The sequence below is a fragment of the Castor canadensis genome, chromosome 16 (genome assembly GCF_047511655.1).
Source record: "Castor canadensis chromosome 16, mCasCan1.hap1v2, whole genome shotgun sequence".
NCBI classification, from domain to species: Eukaryota; Metazoa; Chordata; class Mammalia; order Rodentia; family Castoridae; genus Castor; species Castor canadensis.
In genome coordinates, this window is record NC_133401.1 from 59,882,243 (window position 1) to 59,903,143 (window position 20,901).

General features: G+C 48.6%; 1 protein-coding gene, 1 long non-coding RNA gene and 1 pseudogene across 3 annotated transcripts in view; 1 reads left to right on the forward strand and 2 right to left on the reverse strand.

The window, feature by feature from the left end:
* The window catches only part of Anxa6 (annexin A6), a 45,233-nt gene that overhangs the window by 16,665 nt on the left and 7,667 nt on the right, over positions 1-20,901 (forward strand). For both annotated transcript variants that reach the window (XM_020176195.2, XM_020176196.2), the window contains exons 6-20: positions 671-761; positions 1,629-1,708; positions 3,406-3,462; positions 4,214-4,307; positions 4,602-4,697; positions 6,211-6,269; positions 7,277-7,399; positions 8,554-8,612; positions 9,735-9,813; positions 11,642-11,723; positions 12,866-12,960; positions 13,549-13,662; positions 13,789-13,879; positions 14,829-14,908; positions 15,355-15,408. In XM_020176195.2, coding sequence (XP_020031784.2) covers positions 671-761; positions 1,629-1,708; positions 3,406-3,462; positions 4,214-4,307; positions 4,602-4,697; positions 6,211-6,269; positions 7,277-7,399; positions 8,554-8,612; positions 9,735-9,813; positions 11,642-11,723; positions 12,866-12,960; positions 13,549-13,662; positions 13,789-13,879; positions 14,829-14,908; positions 15,355-15,408 — 1,254 coding nt within the window. The remainder of the gene's footprint in view (positions 1-670; positions 762-1,628; positions 1,709-3,405; positions 3,463-4,213; positions 4,308-4,601; positions 4,698-6,210; positions 6,270-7,276; positions 7,400-8,553; positions 8,613-9,734; positions 9,814-11,641; positions 11,724-12,865; positions 12,961-13,548; positions 13,663-13,788; positions 13,880-14,828; positions 14,909-15,354; positions 15,409-20,901) is intronic.
* On the reverse strand, positions 12,429-16,677 carry LOC141417860 (uncharacterized). The gene is made up of 2 exons (XR_012442508.1): positions 16,519-16,677; positions 12,429-13,405 (listed from the first exon to the last, which is right to left on the reverse strand). It is a non-coding gene; the product is annotated as an uncharacterized lncRNA (long non-coding RNA).
* On the reverse strand, positions 19,724-20,222 carry LOC141417859 (large ribosomal subunit protein uL24-like; annotated as a pseudogene).

Below are 20,901 nucleotides of genomic sequence, written 5' to 3' on the forward strand. Positions count from 1 at the left end.
GCATGCGTGAGGCCTTGGGTTCCATCCAAGTCCTGTAAAAAAAAATAAATAAAAGCCCTTGATTGTATATCTTCCTTCCTTTTTTTTTTTTTTTTGATGGTACTGGGGTTTGAACTCAGGGCCTTGTGCTTGCTAAGCCTGAACTCTACCCTTAAAATATGTCTTTTATGTATAAACACCTAGCCTAGCTTCTTTGATTGGGTGGCTGTCTTGGATAGTCCATGCAAGCAAGAGCACTCAGTCCCACTTACTGAGGACTGTCTTTCTCCTGATGGCAGTATATGGGTTGAATTTCTATAGTGGCTCCATTGAAACTGCTGGTGACCCATCTTGTTTTCAAGGAGCAACCAGGCAAAAAAAAGGGCAAGACCACATTTTTTTTTTCTTCTGGAGGTGCTGGGAATCAAACTCAGGGCTTTGCACTTGCTAGGCAGGTGCTCTGCCATTTGCCTTGGCTCCAGCCCAAGGTTGCATTTCTTAACAAGAAGTCACACAGCAAGCTACTGGCTTGGAACTAGCACCCATGTCTTTTGAGTGTTGTGGCAGCAGCTCCCTACTGGCGCCTAAGAGCTGAGGTAGGAGCACCCTGAGTGCTGGGGGTGACCAAGCCCAGGCCACTCCAGGACCCCTGCCTTCCCTTCTTGGCTAACACGCCCCTGTTCTTCTCCAGGGAATCGGTACTGATGAGAAGTGTCTCATTGAGATTTTGGCTTCTCGGACCAATGAGCAGATCCACCAGCTGGTGGCAGCCTACAAAGATGGTGAGATGGGCAGGAGGTGACACTCAGCACCTCAGAAATGAAGATTGAGAGGGAGAGGACACTCAGTCTAGCCACCCACCTTCTCTCCTCCTTCCCTGTGACCCTTCTGTCCATCCAATAAATGTGCACTTGGTGCTGGGCAGCGCGAGGTTCTTGGGATATGCTGGTGGGGAAAACCAGTATAGTCCTTGCCTCTTATATCTCAAAGATCCATAAGATAGTGATAATGCGTCACCAGGTGAACATGATAATGACATATTGTTCTTAAGTGTTCCAAAGGAAATGAACAAGAGTCAGGCTTTCAGGAGGGAAAGTCACTTCAGCGGTCACGGAAAGCCTATCCGGGGAGGAAGTGAGGAACTGCTTATAGAAAGAGTGGAATTCTCTCCACTCCTCTGGGTGAGGGAACGGCAAGTGCAAAGGCCCTGAGGTAGAAATAAGCCTGGTGGCCAGTGTGAGGCTCATGATGCAGAGGGCAGGTCAGGATCGCACAGGGCCTCATAGGCCAAGAGAGAGATGGTGTTTTACTCTGAGTCTGGTGACACGCAGGGGTCTTACAATTGGAGATGGGCATTAAAACAGTTATCCTTGTTGCTGTGGATAGAAGAGAACTGTCAGCTGTAGTCACTGTCTAGGTGAAAGCTGATGGGGCCCACAGGGGGGCGGTATGGGAGAATGGCAAGAAACAGATAGATTCCATTTCTTAATGTCACGGTGCCAGCAGCCCTGAGGAGACAGCTGGGTCTTGCCCTGGCGGCTATGTATATTGGGTTTTGGGATTTGTAACAAATATTGAATCATTTTGGGGGCAGCAGGGGACAATTGTCGTGCATCCCCATGAAACGAGAGCTTGTGTTCCTCTTGCAGCCTATGAGCGAGACCTGGAGTCAGACATCCTTGGTGACACCTCAGGCCACTTCCAGAAGATGCTCGTGGTCCTGCTCCAGGTTGGTCCACACTTCAGCTCTAGACCTCCCCCTGGAGCTCTCTTGTGGCAGGCATACCTCCCACCCCACTGCCAGTTCCCTCCTCTTGGAGCCTGAGAGTTGCTGGCTCACCTGAGTATAGACTCTGAGAACTCATGCTTTGTACCCACTTTTGCCTTCCAGTGGCCAGAATCCTCCTCCCCCTCTCCATTTGCACCCCACCTTCCCTCTCTGACCTCCAGCCATGCACAGGACACCAGCAGGGACGTGATGTGGCTGGAGCTACCTGCATTGCAGCACCACAGCTAAGCTCCACTGCCTCCCAACTCACCCAAGGGGTCCATCAAAAAGGGGCTCGGACGAGGCTGGAGACTGGCGTCCAAAGCCAGATTCAACCTGCCCCATTGGATCTTTTTTCTTTTTCTTTTCCCATACAATGTGTTTAAAAAACAAACAAAACAAAACAAGATTTTGAGTTAATTCTTAACCCTTAAACAAAGAAAGATTCTGCTCAAAAACCAGATGTCTGGATTCTTGCTTATTAGAAAGTTCTGGCAACGACAGATCTGCAGCACCCCCTGCCTGCTTCTCTGTCCTTTACCTGCCCGGCCCTATGGGAGCATCTGTGACCACAGGTGTGGTAGGGAAGGCATTGCATGTCTGAAGTCCAGCTCCAAAAAGAACTTCCTGAAGCTTCATGTATAAATTAAGCCACCTCTCTGTCCTCTTTCTGCTCCTGTCTTCCTCCTTCCCTGGTTTATGTCATTTTTTCCTCTTCCACTCCTCCCATGACAATAGCTACCCACATCCTGTATAAAGCAGCCAGGGAGTGACCAGGAGTGGGGGAGTGTGACCTCTGCCCCATTTTCACAGCTGTTTATTGGCAGGGGCGGGGGCGGTTGCAGATTCCCATCTCTTGGAGTTAGAGATGTTGGTCCTCAGTCTCTCACAAGTACCAGTGCTGTGTACAGATTGTAGGCATGCCGGCTCTGTCTCATGCTCGGTCCCGAAGGAAAGCCAGGAAGTCTATGACCCTGAAACCCTGAAATGTACAATGTCAGGAAGAGAGGATGAAGCATAGGATAGGCCTGACCTGGTCACTGCAGACCTCTGTCCCATAAGCAAGACCCAGTATGGCCTGTCCCATTCCCTTTGAGCACCTTCCTACTCTCCTTAGTCAGGTGAGGCACAGGGCTTGGGCAGAGCAACAGAGGCACCATGAGGGCCTGGTGCCTTCTGGGCTTGCGAGCTCAGATCAAGTCCCAGATTCTTTTTGGTGAGTGTTTGGGCATATCCAAACGTGTAGTACTGTGCCCTGTGGCATCACTGTTGGCAGGTGTCACAGGCAGTACCAGGATCTGTGACTAGAGCCATTCAGACCTCAGGCCCTGACTTCAGAGATGTCACCAGTGTAAGGCTCAGTGCTTGCCTCCCGTGGGAGGCAACACCTGGAGGATCTTGGCTATTCTCAGAACTCCTGTGTGGTTCTGGTCCTGAGAGGGGCCAGGGAAGGTCCAGGGAGAGAAATCCTGTGATTCCCTAGGAAATAGATGCTATCATCTCAGTCCAAGGGCAGCTGGTATTTCTCCTAACCCAGGCACTGCTCCTAGACACCTCTGGGCCACCAGGGTTTCTGGCATTCCCTGTTTCCAGCACTGGCACTTGGGCCTCCCTCCTGCCTGAGGTATTTGAACACATATTCCCTATCTCTCTGTCAGGGAACCAGGGAGAAGGACGATGTTGTGAGTGAGGACTTGGTTCAACAGGATGTCCAGGTAAGCTGGCACCAAGAGAGGTCCCCAAGGCACAGCAAGAAAGAGCCTTGAGAGAGGAAAGAGATTGGGGGACCTGGGAAGGGCCAGAGGTGAAGTCATTTGCATCAAATACCAGAAATACCTGGTCACAGACAATTCATGCAGTGCTTTGTTGATGAAAAGACTGAAGGTGTCTTTCGAAGGTATATAACGTACATTGAGGAGATACTTTGGCACGTTAATCATTGCTTTATTCATTCAGTTACTTCATGTTGTTTGAAGTAAAAACACCTACTGTGTGCCAGGCACTCTGCCAAGCACAAGGAAATCACTAATGAACAAAATCAGCACATACATTGATCCCACAAACACCGTCCTATCGACATACGGTTCAGTGCCACTAACACTACAAGGGTCGTTATGAAGAATGCCAGACAGAGCCCCTGTCCTTGAGCAGCCCATGAAGTGGTGGAGAGACAGACATAACATACAGAAGGTCAAAGTGATAAAGAGCAGAAGGCTATAGGAGCCTTAGAGAGGGAGAGAAGGAAAGAGAATTCTGCCTAGGGACAGAAAAGAAAAGGGACATTTAATTTGGGCCATAAAAGAAGCTTCTCTGGAAAGAAAGGTGAAGAGGTATGTGCAAAGGTCCAGGGGCCACCAGTTACTAGTATGTTCAAGATTGTGAGCTGTTCTGAGTGCCTTGATCTGGGTGTCCTGCCTGTCTCCTGAGGTTTCTTCCTGCGGTTAAGTCCCATCTCTTCCCCTTTAGGACCTGTACGAGGCAGGGGAACTGAAATGGGGAACTGATGAGGCCCAGTTCATTTACATCTTGGGGAATCGCAGCAAGCAGCATCTCCGGTTGGGTATGTTCCAGAAAAAAACCTATGGCTGCCTCCCTGGGGTGGTGCCAAGAATCCCTTTCCACTGGTGGCACAGGAGAGCACCTTCAGCCCCAACCCAAAGGCTAGCCCTGATTTTATTAGACAGTGGTTTGCATAGTTCCTCAATCATTAACGGGATCACTCAGCCTTCCACAGAAGTGCCAGTCCCACCTTCATGTTGGAGAGTGAGGTCCTCAGAGTCCCTGCTTCAGAAGTTCCTGCTCCTTCTCTGTGTTATTTGGGCACTGGGATATCTTGTCTCTCTGTCTGACTCAGTGTTTGATGAGTACCTGAAGACCACGGGGAAGCCAATTGAAGCCAGCATCCGAGGGGAGCTGTCTGGGGACTTTGAGAGGCTAATGCTAGCCGTGGGTATGTCCTGACATTGATTCACAGGGGCTCTAAGGGGTTCTGGAATCCCAGCCCAGGAAGCAGGGGCCAGGAATGGAAAACAGGAACTCCATGGTGAGGAGCTGGGAAGGAGAAAACCAGATGGGCTGTAAGCCCTAAGTGTTTGGCTGGGGTGGCATAGCTGAGGCCAGGAAGGGAGGGAACTGAGCCTTGGGTGCTGACTTCCTCCCACCACTTTCTCCAGGGTTGTAGGAGGAGAAGGGGCACCAAACTTGGGGTTGGGATAATGGCGATCCAAAAGCACCGCCTAAGTGTTTAATCTTTAGAAAAGCACAAGGATGGGCACTGTCATTGTCCCCACTTCACAGGTGGGGAAACCAAGGCCCACAGAGGCTGAATCCCTTGCTGAGGGGCAGTTTGTAATGAACTAGGGGTGCTCTGGGTGTGAGGAGTACCAGAGCTGACTAGTCAATGGCAAGGGTCAGATTGAAACCCGGGGCTTTTCTCAAATTTGCTTCTGAGCTGGGACAAGTCACTGAGCCTTGTTGGGCCTCATTTCCTCACCTGATGAATGGGGGCAGTGCCAACCCAAGTCCTATGCAAGTCTGACATTCCAAGAGTCCACGTGGCTGAGACGTGTAGGCTGTGTTTGTGTACCTTGGCCTCATCTTCCACCCAGCGCTGTCCCCCTCCAACCCTGTTTGAAGCAGCAGGGTCCTGGCCCGCTCTGCCAGCAAGATCCAAAGTGATTCTGTTGCTAATACCTTTCCAGTGTGGCAGAACCTAAAGAAACACCTCTCCCGTCTCCACCCTGAGTCCACCCCTGACTAGGCCCAGTGAAACCTGGAAGAACTATAGATGAAATGGGACTATACACAGATTTCAACAGTCTTGTTTCCTTCTTTTTTTTTTTTTTGAAGCAGTATTGGGATTTGAACTCAGGGCCTCTCTTGCTAGGCAGGCTCTCTACCACTTGAGCCATGTCTTTAGCCCTTTTTTGATCTAGTTGCTTTGTTTTCACACGCTTCTGCCCAGGGCCAGCCTTGGACCACAGTCCTCCTACCTAAACCTCCTGAGTAACTGAGATCACAGATATGTCCCACCCATGCCCAGTTTTTTTTTTTGTTGTTGAGAATGGAGTGTTGCTAATTTTTTGCCCAAGCTGGCCTCAAACTCAGATCCTCCCAATCTCTGTCTCCTGAGAGACTAGGATTACAGGTGTAAGCCACCATGCCCAGTTTCCCTGATTTCTTTATCCCTGAGTTGTGATAAAGGCAAACAGGGGGGCTGCTGGCGGAGTGGCTCAAGTGGTAGAGTGCCTGCCTAGCAAGCATGAGGCTGAGTTCCAACCCCAGTACCACCAAAAAAAAAAAAAAAAAGTCAATTCAAGGTGAGGGCCAAGGGTCATCAGGAACCAGAGTTCTTCCTGTCTTTGAACTTGGTGGCCCCTCAGATAGAAACAAAGAAGGGCTACAGCCATCCCTTCCCCATTCCAAGGCAGCTGGGATAACCTACCTCTTCCTCCCTCTTCCAGTGAAATGTATCCGGAGCACCCCGGAGTATTTCGCCGAAAGGCTCTTCAAATCCATGAAGGTGTGTGGGGTTGGTGTGAGTGTGGTTGAGGGAGGGGGCCTCTGCCCACCTCACAGGACCGTGGGGACTCTTGGGCAAGTCCTTGATGTCAACTAACCAGAGAGAATCTTAGGGAGCAGCCACAGGACTGCCCTGGGGTGACACTCTCTCCCCTGTGGGCCCCACACTGGGGACAGTGTTTGATCTCATGTCCTGCCACTGTTTACCTGTCCTGACCTCATGCCCAGTTAGAAGTGTGGCAGCAGCCTTCCCTGAGCCATCCAGCCAATGGGTTGGTAGCCCATGTTGTAAAAACTCCTAACTAAGCAGACCAGAGGAAATGAGGAAGGAAGAATAGGATCAAAGTACATTGTATGCATGTATGAAAACATCACAATGAAATCCATTATTTTGTACAATGTATGCTAATAAAAAAAGAAATAGTAATTATCCAGAACATTTATGTACAGAGTACATAGGTAAGGCCATTTTGGAGAACATCTTGATTCATTTCTATGGTGCAGTGGGTTAATGTGCTTGGGTATTGACCAGAAGGTTGTTTGTTCGAGAACACCTTAGCACCTTCTGCTCATCCTTACAACCCAGCAGGTCCACTCTGGGTTTGTTCTGCGACCAGAACTTCCCAGGCTATTATACACATGACAGAGAAACTGATGATGTCTCCATGCTCACCAGAGTGAATGAATGTGGTCATTTGCTGACAGAGGCCCACAGCCCAGGAGCTGGGGTCTTCCTGGCCCTGCTTGGCCATCCCAAAAGGTCAAAATGGACAGTTGGCCATTCTGTCATCCAGTGCACCATAGTTAGCTTGTGTTGCTCACAGTTGCAAAGTTATGGTGAGATTCTAAGGAAAATGAAGGATGGAGTGGTCAAAGCAAGAAGAGTCAGTGTCTGCCTCATCTATTCTTGAACTTTCATTTTGAAAATGATGTTTCTGCCTAACCTGGGGGCTGTCAGAACCCCAGCCTTCTCTCATGGCCCTGATACTCAAAACTGCTTGTCACCAGGGCCTAGGGACCCGGGACAACACCTTAATCCGCATCATGGTCTCCCGGAGTGAGCTGGACATGCTGGACATCCGGGAGATCTTCCGGACCAAATATGAGAAGTCCCTCTACAGCATGATCAAGGTCAGCAGGCCTGATGGGAGAGGGGGACAGAGTTTTCTGGAAGGATGGAGGATGTGAGAGCCATTCCCAGGAGAAAGGTGCTATCAGAGAGCTGGGAGTCCTCGGATTTCAGGAGCCCTTGCTGATGGCTCTGGGAAGGCCAGTGTTGGCATGCCTGTGAGAGGTGAGGCTACAAAGGAGGGCAGGCTGGATCAGGAAGACCAGAAGAGGACTCTGTTCCAGGAGCAGTGAAAGTTCAGTCTCCTGGAAGAAGAGAGCTGTTGAAGAATTCAAGTGAAAGAACTTTCACTTGGGAGTTAGCACTGGGGAACCCTTGGCCGTGGCTGGGTGATTAATGACGGCTCTGTGGTATCCAGCCCATGAGGCTTGGTCAAGAAATAGCTATAAAGTTAGGGGTTTCTTGGTTTTTTTTTTTGTTTGTTTGTTTGTTTGTTTGTTTTTGGTTGAGTAGAATAAAGTTGCGTGAGGATGGCAGGGAAGACATCCAATTTGTGTTCTCAAAGTATGTTTCCAAAGAGGAAATTTTGTAGGTATTATGTGAACCACATTCCATGGGGAAATGTTTGGAAAAAGCTAGAGTAAGATAAACCAGTATTTTTCCCCCAAACTTCTCATAGCCATTAATATTTTGAAGTCTGTTAAGTATAGAATCTGCCACCTACATCAATGTATGTCTCCAACAGTGTGTGTGTGTTTGACCTTCAGCATATTCCAATGTTTTTGTTCATGGAGACCTAATTCTGTGGAATATTTCCTTTTGGAGGCTGGGTGGGGTACTCTGGTGGCAGTAGTGTGTACACTGGTGTGGGAGAGCAGTGAGCATCTCTAATTCCATCCTTAATGAAATCACACTGGCAGCTTGAATGGTCCACTGTTGGAAGTATTTACACCACAGAAATTGGCAGATGCTACAGACCAGGGTGTTTTCTTTCTTTCTTAATTTTTTTTTTTTAAATTTCCCTAGAGAGCCAGTTGTTAAATATTGCCCAGCACACCATCTTTTAGTGGTCTCAGCCACCTCCAGGCAGAAGTAGAGGCAGGGCTGGTATGATGAGTGTTCAGCCTTCTATTGTTTTGGGCCATGTAGAACTTTCCTTTCCAGTCTGAGAAGAGCCTGGGGCTCTTAGGTCACCTTTCCTCTTCTTTGTCCCCAGAATGACACCTCTGGCGAGTACAAGAAGGCCCTGCTGAAGCTGTGTGGGGGTGATGATGAGTAAGTGGCTCTTCAGCCCTGTGGTTGTCCTGGCTTCCATCCCCGTGGGTGGATGGATTGAATAAGCAGGAGTTTCCTCTAAGGCCTGAGAGCCATGCAGGTGAAAGGTGGCTTTTGCATATGTCTGCTGGGTTTGTGGCTCAGTGTGTCTGGTCAGAGTGTGGTTTCCCATGCATGGAGATGTCTGCTCTTGTGAACTTGGAAAGTCATTCTGGGAGTTGGACCAGGAATCAGAATATGGGTGTCCAGACCCTGTTACTTTGTAGCTGCCACCCTGTATTATTTTAATGGGGAAATACAAGTCCGGGCTCTGCCTACTCCCTGCTTTACGTATTTGTATTGAGTGCCTTCCTGGCCATGCAAGCCCCCAGCCAGGAAGGGACTGCAGACTAGGCAGATGCCAAGGGGCAGCCCTGCAATGGGAGGAGTAGGTGCCGAATACAAAGTCTATGTGGAAGCAGGAACGGGCACCCCAGCCCAGATTGGGGGCTTCTGGAGATAATGAGGGTGAGACCCAAGCAGGAAGGCAAAGAGGTGGCCTGGCTCATTTACATAACTGAGGTCACACTTTTCATTGTGGAACTCTAGGGAGAGAAATGAGGCAGAGAAGTGGGCCAGGTTGGGGCTTCTTCCCAGGATATTAAATCGGTCCATGGCTTGGCCAAATTGTAGAGAGGGAGCCGTGGATGTTCAGTTATGGGTGTTAGGAAGGGATACAAAAGCTTCCAGTGAATTTGATAGGGCCACTAATCCCGTGCCACAGACTCTTATTGGCACCAAGTGCGAGGCAGGAGGAGATGAGGGGTAAAGAGGCTACATCCTGTCCCTAGACCAGTTTGACAGAAGTCACCCTCATTGTTAGGAAGAATGGGGGACAGGAAAGATTGGAAAGGTCCTGTTCTGCTTGGGCCTGGGACCAGCAAGGATACTGGGAAGAGTGAGCACTAGGGTATGCTTCTCGAAGAGTCAGGAGTGGAGGGAGGGCTCTGTGAATGGGTGAGGCACAGGCCAGAGACAAAGTAGAGCCAGCCATGCGAGCATGAGTGGGCGTGCGTGTGTGGTGGACACATGGAGTGTTGCCCATGATGATCTTCCTATCCTCTCCCACCCCCTCCATTCTAGTGCTGCTGGCCAGTTCTTCCCGGAAGCAGCGCAGGTGGCCTATCAGATGTGGGAGCTTAGTGCAGTGTCCCGAGTAGAGGTCAGACCCTCCCCAACTTCTGCTTGACCTCTCAACCAGCAGCCTCCACTCTTCCTTCGCTTATAACCTCCTGCTGCTCTGGTTGGCTCCCAGCTGCCCCCTGGCAGCCAACCCGAGGCAGGAATGTACACGTCTGAAGCTTTTTCTCCTGTCTTAGGGTGGGTGGGCACTTCAAGGGGGCACCTGACTCCTGCATTAACCCTCACGCCCTGGAAAGCGCTCTGGCCCACTCCCTACTAACAGTAGCTGCTTGAGTGGAGACCTGACTAGTTCCATGGAGGCCTCTCCCATCCTGGGGTCCACAGTCGGGCTCACAGGCATGCACACTCAGGGCAGATGGCACCTCTGGGTGCACTGGAGGAAGCAAGGCTATGCTCCTGAGCACCCTCAGACCTGGGGTCCACAAAGGACAAGGATGAATGGTGCTGCAGAGACAGTTAGACGCTGGACCTTGAATTCTCTCTGCTCCTGTCATACTCCCTTTGGCATGTCTCCATCTCTCTCTGGGCCTCTGTCTGCATCTTTAAAATGAGGGACTTAGATGGCTGGGGTCGTTAGATTACTTGCTTAGCAAGCACAAGTCCTGAGTTCAAAGCCCAGGACTGCCAAAAATAAACGAGGGACTTAGACATGGCAGTGTCAGTGACCTAAAGGCTCTTGAGCACTGATGCTCTAGCATTCCCCAAGTTAAAAGGCTTGAACAAGCCTTGAAGGTGACCTGAAGTTACTTGAGAAATGAGCTTAGCTCGGCGGCTGGACTGTCCTCCATGGCATCAGGTGACATTGAGCCTCATGGAGTGAGAAAGCTACTCCTGATCTGTCGCAGTCTTGGCTTGTTGCCACACCTCTGCTACACTAAGTTGTCCTTTTTCACAAAGTGGAGGGAGCTGGCTTTAAAGTCAGAGCTTTTGACAAACACTGACATCTTGTTAAATATGGTGATAGGTAACCTGGTTTTTGTTGATGTTTTGGTTTTATTTCTTTTTTTTACATTTATTTTCATGTGGTATCATGTTCGTGATATGATACCAACTTTCCAATTCATGATAGTAATATAAAGTGGAAAAATCCATTAATTTACCAAGAACTTAGCAAGAATACCTGTTAATGTGTCAGGCACTGTCATTGCCACAACAGGATACACTAAAGAATAAAAATAGACAAAAATCCTTGCTTTTTAGGAGCACCTAAAAGCCCTTCAAAATGGTTGCTTTGGGGCTGGGGTGGAACGCAGTGGTAGAGTGTGAGCTTAGGATGCACAGCTCTGGGTGTGATCTCCAGCCACCCCCCATCCCCACCCCCCAAAAAAGAAAAAGAGTGTGTGTTTATGTAGAACAGAATATGTTTAGTTAAAATAGAAAAGAAGTTGAATTAGGTAAATGTTAAGAAATAGCCCCCAGTACTGCCAAAAAAAAAGCAGTATGAAAGCCATTCAGAAGCGACTAAAATTTGGAAACTGTTCTGATATTTCAGAACATTTTGGCCTGTGTTTTCGGGAGCAGGGCCTCTCCAGCAGACAGTGGCCTAGGGCAGTGCAAGATTCTGAAGGATTGGGGCTGGGGAGTGGAGTAGACAGCCACCAGAGCTGGGACAGAGCCAAGCCCTGCAGCAGGAGTGGTCACTCTGCCTTGCCCAGCCCTTGCCTTGCACCCAGGCCTGACTGTCTCTGAAGGGCACATTCTGTCTGCTGTACCTTCTCCCCGCCTCTGTCCCCGGGCTGCTTGATTTGGGGCTTCTGTAAAAAGCCTCCCCTCATAGCATGCTCACCTCTTGGCCTGGCCCCTGGGGGCCTCCAGACACCTGCTAAGGTTCTTTCTGCTCTTCACAGCTGAAGGGAACCGTGCGCCCAGCTGATGATTTCAACCCTGATGCAGATGCCAAAGCTCTGCGGAAAGCCATGAAGGGACTCGGTAAGGGGGACGTGAGGGCTAGGGCTGGCTTCTGGGCAGCCTGTGTGGCTATAGGATGAGGGGGACTCTGGCTCCCTCAGACAGGAAGGAGGGGTGTGAGAAGGTTTGTAAGGAACTTGGCAGTCTTTCCTGGAGACCAAGGTAGCCTGGTAGCAGTAGCCTGGTATGAAAGAAAACACTGGTCCATGAACCTGGATTCATACCCTGCCTTTGCTACTCCCTCACTACTACATGGCTTTGTGCAAGTCCTTAAATGGGTCTGGGTCTCAAATTCCCACCCTCCTCCACCTCTCCCCCCCATCCCACCACATGTAAAATGAGGGCTATTGACTCTAATCCAAGAGCCCAGTCCTGGGGATGGAGTGCCCCCTGCTGGCCTCAGTTTGCCTGCAGTAGAAAGAGCTACTCTGAGTGGATGGTCTTCTCTATACACAAAGCTGGGCCTGTGCTCAGAAAGCCCAGGTGGGGACTGAACACCCTAGGGTTTCGCTTCCATTGCTTTCTCTCCTCCCATCTGTCCAGCAACAACTCCCAGGGGCCTTGAGGGTAACTCCCTCACGTTCTGGGCCTCAAACTCAGCAAGCACATCTAGGACTGTAAGATGATAGAGGTAAAAATGCTCTTGAAATATAAAGTCCAGTGCCAGATCTAAGGTTGGTAGCTTTACTTTCCTTCCTGAGAGGCAGGAAGTGGTATCCTAAGGCCTTTAGTCACCCTGCCATGGTTAGAGGGACTTGGGGGCCTCCTTTCAGAGAGTTGAAGAGAAAGGACAGGATTTTAAACAGGATTTAGAGTGTAAGGTTGCAAAGATTCCTTAGTAACTTCATATTTCGCATGTGGAAACTGAGTCCAAAAAGAGAAGGGAATTTGCCAGGGCTAGAACTTGGAGGCCCAACCCAGGGCTTTCCTCCCTCCTAAGTGTCCCTTTTGCTCAAAAAGTGACATGATGGAAGAAACTGGGGAGGAATTGAGGGGAAGTCAGTGGCTTGAGCCAGAGGCAAGGTGCCTGCAGGGACTCAGGAGCGTGTGGTTGCTGAGACTGGCTTCTACCCTGACTGAGATTGGTGGGGACCATCAGTGGGGGATGTCAGGGCAGCTGAGCCACTGGCCTTTCTCTGAGGCATATGGCTTTGGTGACTCAGGAACCGATGAAGCCACCATCATTGATATCATCACACATCGCAGCAATGCCCAGCGGCAGCAGATCCGACAGACCTTCAAGTCTCACTTTGGCCGGGTAAGGGTCTGCTCCTGAGCCCCAGACCCCCACTTCCCAGATGAAACTCTGTACAACTGGGCACCGGGGTCTTTTGCCAGTGGGACCCCTGTGCTTGTAATTTTGGAATGTCTCCAGCGCTGGGTCTGGGAGATACAAACATGCTTCTTTATTCTCCCAATTCCTTGTGATCCATGACACTTGAGTGACATGGCTAGGTGGAGTCAGGTGCAGCATAGGGTGGGGATCAGGGATAGATGTTTTTGTGCAGTGCTTTGGGGACTTGCAGGTCCTCTGCCCAGGGAAAGCTGGCTTCCAAGCCCCATCCTGAGTGTCAGTGATTATTGCACTTGGTGGTATCTGGCTTAGGCTGGCGAGTCTTCCTCAGGACGGAAGTGGCATCTCACAGTGCTGCCTTCAACGAGTCAGACCGACCTCTTGCTTGGCCCCCACTCCCTTTGGCTTCCTGTAAATAATAAGTCCACCATCAGCAAAGACAGACCAGGCTCCCAAGACCCCCACACAGAGTCCCTTTTCCTCATTCCGTATCTCTTCCCTATCCTGGGTCATGTGAGGATGTTGTCATGAGCTTGGCTCTGCCTTTTGTAGGACTTAATGGCTGACCTCAAGTCTGAGATCTCCGGAGACCTGGCCAGGCTGATTCTGGGGCTCATGATGCCACCGGCCCACTATGACGCCAAGCAGTTGAAGAAGGCCATGGAGGTATCATAGTTTGGGCACCAAAGGGACACTGTCCAGTCTTTGCAGAAGCTGCTGGGGACCTGGGTGCTCTTCCTAAGCCTGAGGGTCAGGACTGTGACTGACATTGTCTTTGTCTGGGCCTTCTAGGGAGCTGGCACAGATGAAAAGGCTCTCATTGAAATTCTGGCCACTCGCACCAACGCTGAAATCCGGGCCATCAATGAAGCCTATAAGGAGGGTGAGTGTGAGAAGCCTGGGCCCAGCACTGCTGGGAGGCAGCAGGAGAAGAGAGCCAGGCCCTCCAGCTTTTAGCCTTGACTTCCAACTCTGCCCACAGCTCCAGCCTGTCTCCTTCCTTGTATCCATGAGGCTTTTATAAGCCCTTTAGGTGTATGCAGCCCCACACATGGGGAAAAACAGAAGTGTCCCAGAAGGACAAAGGACTGGTGGTAGAGGAGAGTTTGGATGGAGGTGGGATGAGAGAGCATCCCAGCCCACCAACAAGAGAGAGGGCGACTTCATGGGTGTGTAGTCTGAGCAGTCACCCAGGGCCCTTACCCTCAAAGGCTCTTCCCTGCCTAGTTGTACACCATGCTGTTGCTACCTTGAAATTCCTACTTTTTAAACAAGTAGCCCTGTACTCTGAAGAATCTTGAGTACTAGTCAAAATTAAACTTTTCTCTCTTGCAAGTAACTAAGATGGTAGACGGTGTAAGTGGGAGAGTGAGATAGGTGGCCAGAGTTTTGCTTCAAGGTCTAGTAGCTGCCATGAGAGAGGGGAGGCTGAGATCAAGAGGATCTCTGTTTGAGGCCAGCATGGGCAAATAGCTCATGAGACCCCATCTCCAAAATAACCAGAGCAAAATGGACTGGAGGTGTGGCTTAAGTGGTACAGTGCCTGCTTTGCAAGCTGGAAGTCCTGAGTTCAAACCCCAGTCCCACTAAAAAAAAAAAAGAAAATGAGGATGCTAAATGGAAGAGGCTGGATGTGACCTAACCGGGACATAGCAGAGGAGGTGGGGGGTTGGCGGCATACCAGCTGTCTCACAAAACCAGCAGGAGGCTGACTAGCTGTTCCAAGAAGTGACGACAAACTCCATCATCCCCCTGCCCTCACTCAGGTCCAAGCCTGTTGCCCCCACCACCAAATCTTTGCTAATGACTGCCCACACCTCTTTCTCTATCAGACTATCACAAGTCCCTGGAGGACGCCCTGAGCTCAGACACATCCGGCCACTTCAGAAGGGTTCTCGTCTCTCTGGCCACGGTGAGTGAGTTCATGGTTAGAGGCCAGGAGGAGAGGAAGAATCATGGAGTGTAAGGGAAGACACCACCCCACTCGACTTCTCAAAGCCCCCCCCATACCCATTGTTCCCTTTCCAAAGATGGCTTGGCACCACCTTCTCTGGGAATGGCTTTCAGCTGGCCTTTTGGGCCACCAGCTCACTGGACAAAGCCATGTGGGTGTCCCTCTCCTGCACTGTGTCAAATTCCTATAATCTGAGTACCAGGCCTCAAGCCAGTCATCGAACTCTCTGTGCAGGCATGAGGCTAGGGGCCCAGATGGCCTGCTGGAAGACAGGTTTGTTGTCCCCATATTGCACATGAGGAAGGGGCTTTGGGGAGGTGTCATGACTGAGCAAGGCCTGTGTGGCTGTGGGGAAGAGCCCAGATGGGTGATTAGGGACTGACTTCTCACTGGTCCTGCTGCAGGGGAACCGTGAGGAAGGCGGAGAAGACCGGGACCAGGCCCGGGAAGATGCTCAGGTGAGACTCCTGCCCACCCCTGTTGGGCTTCCCTGACAAGTGGCTCCAGCTGCTGTGTGTCTAGGCTGGCCCCTGGCAAGGGGGGAGGCTGGTTTGATTGACAGATGCTTAGACGCTGGACCCCTCTATCCCTATCCTTAGAAGTGAGACTTTGAGGGTTTTCAGAATGAGATTTGGGATCATGACACTGGTCTTACTGGCATTTTCCATGTGAATAATAGGATCCTTAGAACTGGAAGGGACTCATAAATCACCCAGGTGAGACCTCTCGGGTTATAGTGGGAAATGGAGGCCAGAGAGGGTAGATGACGTCTGAAAGTCCCATAGCAAGTCAGTGACCCAGGCAGAATTGAGCCCAGAGGGAGCAGGTCTGGGATCCTGGTGGGAAAGAGACCTCAAAATTGAAGGTCACAGTTTATTATCTGTAAAATGGGACCAAGGTCAAAGAGCGTGTCCCGGGAGAGGCCTAGAAAGTAGGTTCCTAAGGCTGGCATCACTGTCTCGCTCACTGATGTATTCACCGTGGCACAGGCTCTCATGTCTGCTGTGCTTCTGCCCTGCTTCTGCCCTGCTTCTTAGCTGAGGAGGGTAGGTCTGGGAGTGGCTTCTCATTGAGGCTGGACAACCCCAAACTCATTTTCCCTGAGGATTCCTGTGGCTATAGCCCACACTGAGGCCATCTACCTGGTCCCCATGGACCTAGGCCTTGATCCCAGCATCCACCACCTAGGCCAGGGCCAGGGCTCCATCTCTTCTGCTTGCCTCATCCCCACTGCCACAAAAGCTCTGTGTCCTGGGGTTGGGCATGAACACCTCCAGTGTTGAATCCAGCCCCCTCATTTCACAGTTGGCAAGAAGAAAATAGCTGCTCGACCAGTTCCAACAGACAGTGACGTGGTACAACAGTATCTGAACTAGAAAAATCCCAGCTGTGTCCTGATGATACAAAACTATAATTGTAATATACTGACCATGGTGCTAAAAGACATTCTATATTTTACTGAAAGTACTCCATTTTCACTGGAGAAAATTAAGCTCCTAGCCTATCCAAGGGCTTCTAAGCTCTTTTGGAACCCAGGCTTAGCTGACGCCAAAGTCCACCTTCATTACCATGTACTGTCCTCCAGGACTCAGCATGGTCACTTCCCCTGCAGTTTCCAAACCAGGTAGCTGTTGTCCAGTGGTCCAGCCCTTGCTTTGGAATCCACTGTCAGAAGCTGCAAGGTTCCACTCAGGTGTGCTATTTCAGTGATGATACAGGAGCTAGCCTCGGCCCCAACCAGACCCTAGGGAGTCTTGCTGAGACCAAGGTCATCCACTCATTCAAAGATGCTTGTTCAGTATCACTGTCATCAGCCTCAGTGTGCCATGGGGAGCTTTCCATCTTAGCTCTCACCCTGAACCCATCCTTTGTCCCAAATTCATCTTCAGGGAAAGCGTCTGCCTGGTGCCTGGTCGGTTCTGAGGCTGTGTTTCCAGTTGACGCTGGCAGGGGGCAGTGGTGGGCCTTGCCAGCAGCTGCTTTGCAGAAGGGAAGGGGAAGAGAGAGAACCCAGGTGGAAGCAGGGAAGGGACCCTGCCAGGTGTGGCACCTCCCAGATTAGAATTCTAGGCGCTGATCTCAGGGTGGACTCACTTTCTTGTAACTAGAGATTTTTTTTTGTTTCACAAGTAATACATATTGTTTTTATAGAAACATTAGAAAACAGAGAGAAAAAGAAAAAAATACATAACCTAATAGTAACAAGCATATATGGCATATATTACTCAAATTGTTCTTTTATGTATGTAGATAGATAGATTCCTGGTTTATAACAGTTAAAAACTAATGTTCTCTGTACACTGCTGCATATTAAAAAAAAAAAATCAACAAGCTGGGGCAACAGTGGCTCACACCTGTAATCCTAGCTACTCGGGAGGCAGAGATCAGGAGGATCACGGTTCGAAGTCAGGCTGGGCAAATAGTTTGAGAGACCCTGTCTTGAAAACAATCCTTCACAAAAAAATGGCTGGTGGAGTGGCTCAAGATGTAGGCCCTGAGTTCAAACCCCAGTTCCACAAAAAAAAAAAAAAAAATCAGCAAAAATTAATGGCTAATGCTATTCCACATCCGAATCTACCATACTTTATTGGGAATTTTTTTTTTCTACAGTACTGGGGGTTTGAACTCAAGACCTCACTCCTGAGCCAGGCAGGTGCTGTACCACTTGAGCCACAATTCCAGCTCTACCATACTTTATTTAACCAGCCCTCTTCCTGGTAGCCAACCCTTATCACACCCATGATTTTTCCCTGAGAGTAGACTTCTGGAGGTAAGGTAGGAATGCTGGAGCAAAATGTATACAAAAATCAAAGGTGTTTGATAGGCAGAACCAAGTTCCCCACTTATATGCACCCTAATGCTTGCCTTGGGCTACACTGCCTCCCCAGCCCCTTCCTCTGGATGTCTAGAACATCAGCAAGCTCGTGGAAGTGTGGGTCTGTTATCAATAGAGTGACTGTATGTCCAGTTTCCACCTTTTGTCCCATAGTAAATGTTAATAGCTTCCTCCTTCGTACCCCAGTTCGAACAACAATAATGTAGATAACTTAATTATAATTCCACAATGAAAAGAAGCATTTTAGTCCTTTTTAGATATTCCCCAGATTAAAAAAAAACAGCTTTATTGAAGTGTTCATATACCATATCATCAATTCCTATAAAGTGTACAACTCAGTGGTTTTAATATCTTCATAGGCTTGTGTGACCATCACCACAATCACTTTTAAAGCATTTCATCATCCCTAAAAGGAGCCCCATATACATTAGCAGTCTCTCCTCATTTTCTCCCAACCCCCCAGGCCTAGGCAACTTCTAGTCTGCTTTCTTTCTGTCTCTCTAGATTTGCCTGTTCTGGACATTTCATGTCGGTAGAACCAAACAGTATATGGCCGTATGTGACTGTCTTCTCTCACTTAAAAAGGACACGTTTGCACCCCGTTCCTTTTCATTACTGAGTTCCTTTTCATTACTACTGTACACGTAGTGCACATATTTACCACCTTCTGTTTATCCATGAATCAGCTGGTGGATGTCTGGGTTGTGTCACCTGTGGCTGTTATGAACACTCATGTACAAGTGTTGGTGTGCCCATGTATCGTCATTTCCTAGGAGACTCGCTGAGTTGTGTGACAATTCTGTTTGACCTTTCAAGGAATTGCCCAGATTAACTTCTAAGTGAAGTAGCTAAGCTAACAAGGAAAAGATTTGGGTTGAATCTTATTTTAGTACCCAGTTTTTATATTGTCTTAAAAGTACTTTGAAGAAAATATGTTGGTGGTTCTTTGACCTGAATAATGAGAATGCTTGGCACTTTATGTTCTTTTGGTTTTTTTTCTTAATTTTTAAACATCTCTCCATCTCTTTTTTTTTTTTTCTTAAACAATACTAGGTTTTCTGTAGAAAAAGGGTTTTTTTTTTCAAGTTTTTATAAAATACACATAAAGTTTACCGTATTGATCTTTCTTTTTTTTGGTGGTATGGAGTTTGAACTCAGGGCCTCACACTTGCTAGGCAGGTGCTCTACCACTTGAGTCACTCCACCTGCCCTTTATTAATCATTTTTAAGTGTACAGTGGCAATAAATACACTCTCATTATTGCACAACCGTGACTACTCTCCATCTCCAGAACTCTTCATTTTGCAAAACTGAAACTCCAAACCACTAAGCAGTCACTCCCCAGTTCCCCTCCTCCCGGCCCCTGACCACCACCAATCTGTTCTCTGTTCTGTGACTTTGACTACTGTGGGGACTTCCTGTAAGCAGATCATACATTTCTTGACTGGCTTATTTCACCTGGCACAATGTCCTCAGATTCAACGAGGTTGTTTTTATATGGTAGAGTATTTAAAACCCAGAAGCAGCCCAAAATCCTAGTAACCTTCATAACTCCTGTTTGATTTTTAAGTTAAAAATAAAATAACATATTTGCATGATGGGGAAATGTGATCTCAAAATTTCAGGTAAATAAAAGAAACTGCATAATCTTTTCCTGTATCCCCTCTCCTCAAAAGTTAAACACCATCAGCCCTACCCTAACAATTTCTGGCGTACTTCCTAGCAAGTATGAGAGTGTTTTCTTTTTAAATCTAGACAGAAGAAACACTATTATATACAACATCTATGTTATTTTTTACATAAATTATGTAAAATTAAGTAGATCAGTTTCATTTTTTTTTTTCTTTTTTCATGGTTCTGGGGATTGAACTCAGGACCTTGCTCATGATAACTTAAGCAGTTGCTCTATCACTGAGCTCCACCCCCGTCCAGACTCATTCTTTTTTTTTTTTTTTCAACTTAGGTAGTTTTTAATGTAAGTTGTATATAAGACTACTTTATTCTTGCATCTTCTCAATTGTTTCTTCCTTATATTTGCCCTTTTCTTTTCCAACTTGGTGAGATTTGGCTTTCCGTTCCAGGATCTTTTTTCGGTCTTTGTCCAGTTTTAGCCTGGTGATAACCACCTTGCTGGGGTGAATGCCCACATGGACTGTTGTGCCACTAGCCTTTTCCTGCTGTACCCGCTCAATGTAGATGATGTATTTCTTCCGGTAAACCTGGACGACTTTGCCAATCTGCTGACCTTTATAGTGCCCTTGCACGACCTGAACGTCATCATCCTTTCGATGGGCATAGGTCGAACATTGTACTTCTGTCTTAGCTCTTTGGAAAGAGGGGAAGACATGAACTTCCTGCGAATGTGGGATGGTGCATTGAAATGCCTTTTACGGTTCTTGCTTCGGTCAGAAGTCACAAAGAGATTGAACTTCATTTTGGCAGACTCATTCTTTTTTAAAAGCTACATGATTGTCTCCACTGATCAGATAAACTGCAGCCAGTTTCTCCTTTTTCTCTATGAATGCTGCAGTAAACATCCCTGTTTTAGTCCTGTGGTAGAGGGCTTGCCAATCTACGTGTAGGGCACATTCTAGCACCACCATTGCTAACAAGATGCCACATGCATTTTTGATAGACATTGCCAATCTATGCAATGAAAACAAGAAGGTTCCAGAGCATATACTGTTGGGAAGCTGAGATGGCCAGGGTTTCAGTCTATCCAAGAGAAAAGAAGTGGTCGGGCAAGAAATTGGGCACACACACAGGGCCAACTGAATTTGTTCCCAGGCACTCCAAGAAATAGCTACTTACCTAACAAAATAGTGTCCTAGCTACAGACATATGCCCTGCAGAATGCTGCGATTAAAATGAATGCTCATAAAATGCCTTTCCCAGCTCTGTTGCTTGACTGTGTGTCCCCAGGTGTGTCATCTCCCACAGACCCCTGCTGTCTTGTCTTACAGTGTCTTCCTGTATCTCCTGACCCCTTCCAACTCTGAACATGCTAAGGGCTCAGAGAATACCGCACCCTGCACATTTTGTCCTCCCAGTGGCTCTGTGTGGAAGTGATGGGAGTTCTTTCTCCCAGTTTTCAAATGAGCAAACCAATATGGAG